General features: G+C 40.0%; 1 protein-coding gene across 1 annotated transcript in view; it reads left to right on the top strand.

Annotated features, from left to right (window-relative positions):
* The first annotated feature begins 661 nt into the window (after positions 1-661).
* Positions 662-10,319, top strand: part of LOC103592444 (chromosome unknown open reading frame, human C1orf115) — a 19,565-nt gene continuing 9,907 nt past the window's right edge. The window contains exons 1-4 of the mRNA XM_008575175.1: positions 662-666; positions 978-1,160; positions 1,642-1,650; positions 10,002-10,298. Of these exons, the coding sequence (XP_008573397.1) occupies positions 662-666; positions 978-1,160; positions 1,642-1,650; positions 10,002-10,298 (494 nt within the window). The remainder of the gene's footprint in view (positions 667-977; positions 1,161-1,641; positions 1,651-10,001; positions 10,299-10,319) is intronic.

Genomic DNA, 10,319 nt, shown 5'->3' on the forward strand with positions numbered 1-10,319 from the left:
AGGCATTTCAGTTGCACAAGCATCAATGTGGTATCTGTTCTCTCTGTAAAAAGACAGTCTCTTTTTCACTTCTTCTACAGTTCTTTTGTCGCCTTTCTCCCTATCAAATGACAATCATTTATTAAATAACGTTTTTAAAATTTGATATTTTAACCATAAAAATGCATTCTTATTATTTGAAAATTAAATGGCTTCACAGTAGATATACAGCAGAAATATTTTTTTTTTCTCAGCTGTTTGCAAAGGGGCTGGAAAGGGTGGACTAATCCAAGTCCTTTCTCTTCAGAGGTTAAGTACAAAATAAGATCTAAATTTTTTTTTGCTGGCCAGTGCAGGGATCAAATTTTGGTCCTGGTGGTTATCAGCACCATGCTCTAACCAACTGAGCTAGCCGGCCAGCTTTTTTTTTTTTGGCGTTTGGGGGTAGGGAGGTGGATTTAAAATTTGAGCTGTAATGTTTTCTTAAAACTGCTCCTTTTAAAAGTATAATCCCATTTGTTAAAGGGATTTTACTTAACAATGGAAAAAAATGAATCCAGACTGAGAAATTGATTCCAGTTTTTAAACTCTTCTGCATTTTGTGTTCTCAGAATATCAGGGAGAAATGAGAAATCATTTCATTCACGCTCTCATTTCTCTCATAAGAAAACTGGGTGCAAAGATGATGTAAGTGATTTGGTCCAGACTCTTACTCATAAAGGTCTCAACCCTGGCTTCTAGTATCCCAGCCTGTTGTCCTGCTAGTTTTTTCCAACATCATCATCAACCACCCACCAACAACCACATTTCTCTTTGCAAACCCAACTTTAGGAAGGTTTGTTCTACCAAGCTGCACTGAAGTAATAATTCATTTGTCAATCAAAGATTCTGGTCTGTATAAGATAATATCCCTACTGCCATATGGAATGGATATAATCCCAGCACAGAAAGGTTATACCATTTCATCTAAAATTTTGACACATTGACATTGTTGTCAGTTCCTGGTATTACCAGAGAGAACCACTAGAGGTCAGGAAAGCCCCTGCCCAGGATGCAGAGTTTGTGTCCGACCACAGCAGATGGGACCCTATGGACTGTCTGTACAACAGACACCCCGATGTCCCCGCCAAAAACCCTTGGTCTCATGGCCCATGTAGGGACTCAGAACGTGATACCCCAAAGTATGATATCTTGACATGTTGAGTACTTTGAACTGAAGGGCATTGGAAGGGCCTCAGAAGCAAGTTCTCTCAGACCTTCTCCTGCCCTCCTGTCTCCCACCCCTCTTACTTCCCCAAAGCAAAGAAAGTCATAGAAACTAGAACCCTTCCCCCCCAAACAACTCATAAAACCTAGAGAGGTCATTCTCCCCCTTCTCCCTTGAAGACCCTCATTCCAGAGGAGTCGTGCTACATAGAAAAACCAAGAATCTGAACAGACAGTCCTTGCTAGGTTTCCCACTCACCCTATTACTGTCAGATCATTCCCTCTGTCCAGTCACATTTCTACATGGCTGTCCATTCTTCATCGAAACTAAGCATTAAAATAGACTATTTTTCCTGGGACTTAGGGTCTTCATTTCCGAAGACTCCCATGTCAAGTAAAACTTGGATTAAATAAATGTGTTTTGCTTTTCTCTTGTTAACCTGTCTTTTGTTATAGGAGTGTCAGGTATGACCCGTATGATGGGTGGGGAGACGGATCGCACCTTTCCTCCCTCACATCCATGTTCCCTAGATTTAACTAGCAGCACGTCTTATTTCTTCTGCCTACTCACAGATTTGAGGCTGACATCCTTCCCTGCCTCAGGAGGACTTTGCACCTTTTTGATTCACTCATGTTATTTAAATGTCTTTGCATCTGACTACACCTTAATTTGCTCCATTGGATCTCTCATATCCAATTGTAATGTTTTCATAAATTTTTCGAAACTTAGAATTCTGCATTCTTTTCATATCGTGCGAGTCTGGTAGGGTCAAAACACTTAGAGATATCAAAATGACATCCCAAAATAACATAGTCTTTTATAGCCATATTCTTTTCATACCATAAACTTTTTTCTCAGAATACTGTGATGAACCAATGACTTTTCATTGACACAATTTGTTTCAATAATGGTAGTCATTAGGGTATTTTTGGTGAACAAAATGTCACAGTTTAGCCAAAGGAACTTTTTTTACTGGCTCATGTAGCATTTTGACAAAAATGCACAAAATTTTTAAAGTGTCTTTGCTTTTTGGCAACAAGATACCCCAGGCTCATCTTGTACATTCCTTGTCCTAGATGTGCAATCAGCCAATTTTCTAGGCCCTAATTCCTGTCAGGGGAAACAGATATTAGAGACCCAACTGTGAGCACTATGAGGTTCTTGTTTGGTTTTGTGCTGCCGGAATGATGTGACCTGTGGGCCATTTCAGTTGACAGGGATTAAAAAAAATACATACGCACACATGTATACATATACATAAGAAGTTCATAGCCATTTTCAATTCAGTCCTGATATTACTTAACACCCATGGCATTTAAATTCTTAATCCTATATCAAACTATAATTGTGCCTTTTTTTTTAGTAGATGACTCATATAATTGTCACTCCAAAGCTCCTAATTCATAACAAAGCTAACATAATCACCCATTTATTTTTCTTTCCAATAAAAGAAATAGACCAAAAATAGTGATACTGTATTAATACTAACTGTAAAACTGCTAAGTGTAATTTCAATTTTTATTTGTCCTTGCTTTTGTCCTTAGAGTACACTAAAGGATCTAAAGTACAATTACTTTGGTCTAGAGTACACTGAAATTATTCCTCACTCTGTGGGTTACAGAAGTCTGTTCAGAAGTCTGTTCAGATGTTCAGTTCATTTTCAGTTTGACAGTTGAATTCTTAGGGTTTTAGCTTCTACTTTCTACTTAGTGTCTATATTTAGCCCCTGGCAAAAGAGTAAGTCAGTTTAGTAGTTCACATCATGAAGATCAATAGAAATACCCTAACAGTTCAATCTTCAAAACACTGAATAAGAATTTCATTTAGTCACTGTCTGGCTCACCTACAAATTTATATAGGTGTGTAAATAGCTGGACAAAGCCATTCTGATTTCTACTGTTCAATTTCTATTAATATATTTAGAACCACAGCTTCATGTATCCAATTAAAATTTAATGGTACTAAATCCTACCCTAATATGAGAGTTTTTCAATTTATCTGCTTCCTTCCCACACCCCAGCTTCAAGTTTTTTGTTCCTGTCAAGTATGATAACGTTCCCTTCTAATTAATATTGTATGCACGCTAATTGTTGTCATATCAAACCACAGGCCTAAATTACAATAATTTATTTAGCTTTACAACAAATATATGCCAAAACAGTCTTCCTTGCTGCTATTTTCTAAATACAGTACTAGTTACTAAGATATCTTAATCTACCTCCAGGGGAATATATATATAGAGAGAGAGAATGGCATATTGTTGACAATGGAGAATACATACTAATGCAGGGTTTTCAGATGTTGTTAGAAATATTCTTTCAACTCATAAGGTCATAACTCCGACCTTATCTCTTGACACATATATTTTTCTATTATTAAAATTACTAAGGGCAGATAGCTCAGTCCATTTTTAATTCAGTCCTGATATTACTTAACACCCATGGCATTTAAATTCTTAATCCTATATCAAACTATAATTGTGCCTTTTTTTTTAGTAGATGACTCATATAATTGTCACTCCAAAGCTCCTAATTCATAACAAAGCTAACATAATCACCCATTTATTTTTCTTTCCAATAAAAGAAATAGACCAAAAATAGTGATACTGTATTAATACTAACTGTAAAACTGCTAACAATTCAGTCCTGATATTACTTAACACCCATGGCATTTAAATTCTTAATCCTATATCAAACTATAATTGTGCCTTTTTTTTTTAGTAGATGACTCATATAATTGTCACTCCAAAGCTCCTAATTCATAACAAAGCTAACATAATCACCCATTTATTTTTCTTGCCAATAAAAGAAATAGACCAAAAATAGTGATACTGTATTAATACTAACTGTAAAACTGCTAAGTGTAATTTCAATTTTTATTTGTCCTTGCTTTTGTCCTTAGAGTACACTAAAGGATCTAAAGTACAATTACTTTGGTCTAGAGTACACTGAAATTATTCCTCACTCTGTGGGTTACAGAAGTCTGTTCAGAAGTCTGTTCAGATGTTCAGTTCATTTTCAGTTTGACAGTTGAATTCTTAGGGTTTTAGCTTCTACTTTCTACTTAGTGTCTATATTTAGCCCCTGGCAAAAGAGTAAGTCAGTTTAGTAGTTCACATCATGAAGATCAATAGAAATACCCTAACAGTTCAATCTTCAAAACACTGAATAAGAATTTCATTTAGTCACTGTCTGGCTCACCTACAAATTTATATAGGTGTGTAAATAGCTGGACAAAGCCATTCTGATTTCTACTGTTCAATTTCTATTAATATATTTAGAACCACAGCTTCATGTATCCAATTAAAATTTAATGGTACTAAATCCTACCCTAATATGAGAGTTTTTCAATTTATCTGCTTCCTTCCCACACCCCAGCTTCAAGTTTTTTGTTCCTGTCAAGTATGATAACGTTCCCTTCTAATTAATATTGTATGCACGCTAATTGTTGTCATATCAAACCACAGGCCTAAATTACAATAATTTATTTAGCTTTACAACAAATATATGCCAAAACAGTCTTCCTTGCTGCTATTTTCTAAATACAGTACTAGTTACTAAGATATCTTAATCTACCTCCAGGGGAATATATATATAGAGAGAGAGAATGGCATATTGTTGACAATGGAGAATACATACTAATGCAGGGTTTTCAGATGTTGTTAGAAATATTCTTTCAACTCATAAGGTCATAACTCCGACCTTATCTCTTGACACATATATTTTTCTATTATTAAAATTACTAAGGGCAGATAGCTCAGTAGTTTTCTAAATCTTCAGTGGCTTTTGGATAAACAGAACAACTGGGATATAATTACATTATATTGTTAAAGAATTATTTTAAATGTTAGCTATTATGCTCTAAAACTTTGTCCACAGAAGACTTCTGATTCTGTCTCTGATGTAGAATGATTCAAAAGACTTTTCAATCTGGTGATAACCCCAGATACAAATCCGTACACACACAAATAAAAACAGGATTCTAGAGAGGCAAAGGCCTCTCTCACATGGGCCAGCAGTGAGCCGGGCAGTTCTCATGCCTGGACGAGTCACCCATCTGGGTGCAGGTGGGCAAAACGTGGGCTACCTGGCTCTGAAAGATGCCTCTTCTAGGCCGAGGAGAAGCCAGACAAGCCCTTCATGACAGTATGGTCTGGCAGGATAGATTGGAATCTAGAAAAGCCCCTAATAAGATAAATAAACAAATGCATCAATCATGCAGCCCTGGGATTCTGCCCTTCCCTCCGGGAAGCCAGGGAGGCAGAGAGCGGGCACTTGTTCACGCCTTTTCCAGCGGCCCATGCCAGGGCCTTGCTGGACTTGAAGCCAAAGCTCAACCCAAAGTCGAGCACTTTGCTCAGTCCCCACCCAGCTCAAATACCCACAAGATCAAAGAACTTGGGCCCTTGACAGTGGCGGCCCAGAAGTATGAAGGTTGAGCCAACCAGAGCTGAACACGATTTGATCTGAGCTCTGGCCAGGCCCAGCCATGGCCCAGCTAACTCTTGGAGGGTCTCAATGGTCAGCCCACCTGGGAGCCACCAACAGGAAGAAGCGTGTGCGCTCTGAAAAAGATGAGACAAAATTTAAAAAATTTGTCAGATTCTACAGTAAGAAACAATACAGTATGGAAGACTCTTGTTTTATGATTGTAGCAAATTTCAGTTGTAATACCCTTTAACTGAAATCCATTGTTTACACTGTATTCACCCCAAGACTTTGCCCTTTCTACTTGGAGTGCAAATCCAATCCCTTAGCTGAAATAAAAATGTACTGTGCCTGAAATTCCAAATTTTGCATTCTATGGGACCTGTATGATTACCACAGAAATGTACTATTTTAAGAATATACTTAAAAACGTAAATGAAAATTTTAAATTTCTACTATTCTGACATCTATTATGATCATCTTTTGAACTAAAAGGTATTTAGTACAGAGGGCCCCAAATTAAAAATAATCTTTCAAAAAATAGTTTCTTTTTTTAACCTAGCAAGAGGTAGTGGCTTACCACCCTCCTTTTTTAGGCTTCTCAAAAACTGAGGCTTAGCCCAGATTCAGAACTGCCCTTACCTCTTTTAAGTTACAGTCCTTAGAAAATTAAACCTGTTATCCTGTCGGTTTCATTGTTTATAACCAGTTCTTATCAGCTCCAAAGATATATTTGTTCTTGAGTCTAAATCTATACTATAAAAATAGACCCATAGTTTTAAACAACTTTAATTCATACAACTTCAGGTCCATACAGATTCTCTCTCTCTTTCTAAATTCACATGTTTATTGACAAAAGATTAAACATTAAGTCTTTCTATGTCTACAAATAGAAACTTTGTTTCCAATTAAATATCTGTAACCGTTTCTATGCAAGTTATTTTAAATAAACAATTATTTCTAAGCCTCTGAGGGCCTCTAAATGCTTTTTTACACAATGACTGATGATATATTTTCATGAATCTTAGCTCTCAAATGTCCTAGCTCCTTGGGAGGGCAGGTTCCTAACTCTCATCGGTAAGGAAAGATCCCTTCAGGTGGTGGTGAATGTTGTGAATTGTCACTCAGCATCCTTCTCCCCGTCCTTCCAGTGTGGGAGGCTCGGTGGTAAAAATGACATGCTTCAGCCTCCCAGGGCTACTGGAGGAAATTGAGCAAATAATTTAGACTTATCAGGTGCACACCCAAGAGCTTTGTAGGGCAGAGGGGGATGGAAGCCATGCTCCTGCTGGAAGGCACATCCTGTAGGCATAGGATTTTTCTGTGCCAGAATGCCAGTGTCTGGTCCCCAGTCTCATGGGTATCAAGATACAGGGCAGGAGGTGTCTGTGTGTTGCCAGTACAGACCCAATGGACAGTTCTGTACTGAATTGTTTCTCCCTCCCTCCCTCAGTTCATGTGTTGAGGTCCTATTTGAAGATTGGGCTTTTAAACAGGTAATTAAAGTTAAATGAGGTCATGAGGGTGGGGCCCTGGTCCAGTAAGACTGGTGTCCGTATGAGAAGGGACACCAGGGAAGTGCACGCACAGAGGCAAGACCATGTGAGCACAGGGCAAGAACAACGGTGCCATCTGCACACCAAGGAGGGGGGGCCTCAGGGGAAATCAACCCTCCTGGCAGCCTGACACCAGGCTTCCAGCCTCCAGAACTGCAAGAAAAGCAATGCCTGTTGTCTAAGCCACCCAGTCTGTGGTATTCTTTTATGGCAGCCCAAGCACACTAATACATGAACATGGCTGTGGCTGACTGTGGGGGGTTGGGAGGTTCCTAGGGAGCACCTAAGGTGGCATGTCCTTACAGTGAGCAGCTCCAGTGACAGCCTCCTGGCGCTCCAGTTTCTGAATATAGCACAAGGGACAGCTCTGTGGTGGTTCTAGGAGTTACAATGGGGATGGCCCAGCTGAGAGTCTGCTCTTCCAGCCCTTTGGGTGATTTGGAAGCACTGAATTCTCTGTACCAAATCCCATCCCCACATGGCCATCTAGAAGGACTCACAGGCTCAGGACAGGAAAACCCGTTGTCTAAGTCTGTTCGGTCTGCTATAACAAAATACCATAAACTAGGTAGCTTATAAAAAAAAGAAAGTTATTTCTCACAGTACTTGAGGCTGGGAAGTCCCAGTCAAGGTGCCAGCAGATTCCATTTCTTGCTGTGTCTTCACATGGCAGAAGGGGTGAGGGGTCTCTCTCAGGCCTCTTTTATAAGGACATTTCATTTACCACACTGATTAGGGCTCGACACTCATGACCTAATCACTTCCCAAAGGCCTCACCTCCTACCACCGTCACCTTGGCGGATAGGATTTCAATACAAAAATTGTTTGGGGGGTGGTGGGGGGGCATAAACATTCAGATCATAGCACTGGTGATAAACCATAAGACACTGGAGATTGAGACGGGCATGGGCAATAGGGAATTAGAGGGCATTTGCTGGGTCATGGCCAGTAAAATAGAATGTTCCAAGTGAGGGCGCTTAAAAAAAATAGGGTAAGTGCCAGGTTCAAACACCTGCTAGGCCCCGAGGGTGAGACATCTTGGGTAGAACCAGTGAAGGAAGAAGTTTTCTCCTCTCTGTTTTGGCCCTGGAAGGGTCAGAAATCAGTTCATAAGTTTGGAAAGCTGAGAAACATTAGGTGAGGCAAACAGAAGAGAAACTGGCTGTCCCTTCCCCACTCCCCACTGCCACCACATACATGTACACAGCCCATATCAGATGCTGCCTGAGGGAGGAGATAGGATTTACTTTAAATGCGGTTTGAGGTTCTGAGTATCACATGGAATTGAACATTCTAAGATTAAAGACTATATAAATTGAGACTGTTTACAATTTGGGGAATTTTTATTACCCCAGTGTGATCAGAAAAACTATAGGACTGCCTTAATTTTCACCCAGGGGCAAGGGAAATCACTTTCCCCACAGAAAAACTACTGAAGAGACAGTGGAAAGCAACTAAGGATGGTTTCTGGTCACGTCTCTTGGGGCCTGTTCATTCACTGGCTATAGAGACTTAATCTGGAGATCCATTTTCAATTGTTCTTGTGTTTTTTGCCATTAAGGTAAAGTAAATGTTGTGGTATTTGAACAGTATTTTATATAGAAAAAAAACACATTTTAGATCCCATGGATGTTCCACCTTTGTCTCCATTTCAAAAGCAGTCTAGGAACCTTTGAGGTCAGTTTTGTACAAAGAAATGGGACTGCTAGGGTCTCTTTATTTTAGTAAAGTTACAAATCCACAAATCTACTTGCCTGTAGCCTTTTAAATTCAATTTACATATTGTTTTAAACTATTTACAAACCTAATAAAATTTCACAATCACCATAAGGGAAGCTTTTACCATTACCTAATTTGACTTTCTTAATAATTTTTTTTTTTTTTTTTTCTTTTTCCATGTCCGGCAACGGATCGCAACCCTCAGTGTTGTCCCCGTACCGGACCGGGGACCGGCAACGGGATCGCAACCCTCGGCGTTGCTCCCGCACCTTGCTCAGCCAGTGAGCGGGAACCGGTCCGCATGTGGGATCCGAACCCTCGGGCGGGAGCGCCGCCGCGCTTCCCAAGCAGCGCACTATCCAGTGCGCCACCGGGCCGGCCCCGTCTTTCTTAATAATTTTAAGCAACTTTTACAAACTGAATATTTGACTTTCTTTTCAAGTACTTCAATTATGTAACAAAACTCTATATAACTCTCATAAATATAGTAAATTAAACTTACTTTCATATTCCTTTCATCTTAAATTGAATTATATGTGTTAAATTATGTTTTGTAAAGTTTATATATATTTATAATATTAAATATAAGTTAAATCATTTATTTCATGGCAATTAAATATGTCTAAAGGAATTACTTGATTACACATTTTAAGTTGGACTAGGAAACCATTTATTTATATTGTAATATACTAAATTATCTTAAACATTTTATTTACCCATACCAACATAGTCAAATGTTTCTTAAATTTATCACGAAGTTTAGCTTTAAACTATTAATAGAATTAATAACCCATATCATTTCATACTTTCCCCAGAATTCAAAGACAGTTACCCGCATAAGACAATAAGGCATTCCCAGCAGGCTGAGTCACAGTGCACCGAGCACGTGTATCTCCCAGAGTGATATTCTCGAAAATCGGGATTGTAGTGATCGCATCATACGCCGTCACGTGTTTGCACCAGCATTGAACTTGGTCATGGCCATTGGCTTTCTCCACTTTTACACTGTGAGCCGGACTGTGACAAACAAGTGCCTGTGTTTCTAACTATTTCCCAGAGGGTACGGTCGGTTTTTAGGACTCCTGATGTGTCTTCTGATTGCCTTCCCCAAAGCCTGCCACCAATTCGCACTCCGTGCACATCGTGTTCTCGTGACCATGTCACCACACCCTCACCAGCACCAAGCGTGATCTGTACCATCATCATCTCTGCCGATCTGAACGCGGGCAAGTCGAGTCCTCACATTCCGAGTCTGTTTATTACGTCGCAAGCGCGGTTGACCACGTTCCGCGTGCTCGTTGTCCCCGGCGCCTTCGATGTGTTCGCGCCGCTGGGGCGCGGGCGGGACGCGAGGCGGGGTCGGAGCTGCCGCAGTGCCGGGCCCCACGGCCAGGGGGCGCTGCGCCCCGGGTGCCCCGCCCCGTCCGGGCT

Source organism: Galeopterus variegatus, unplaced genomic scaffold, assembly GCF_000696425.1.
Source record: "Galeopterus variegatus unplaced genomic scaffold, G_variegatus-3.0.2 Scaffold1150, whole genome shotgun sequence".
In the NCBI taxonomy this organism is placed as follows: Eukaryota; Metazoa; Chordata; class Mammalia; order Dermoptera; family Cynocephalidae; genus Galeopterus; species Galeopterus variegatus.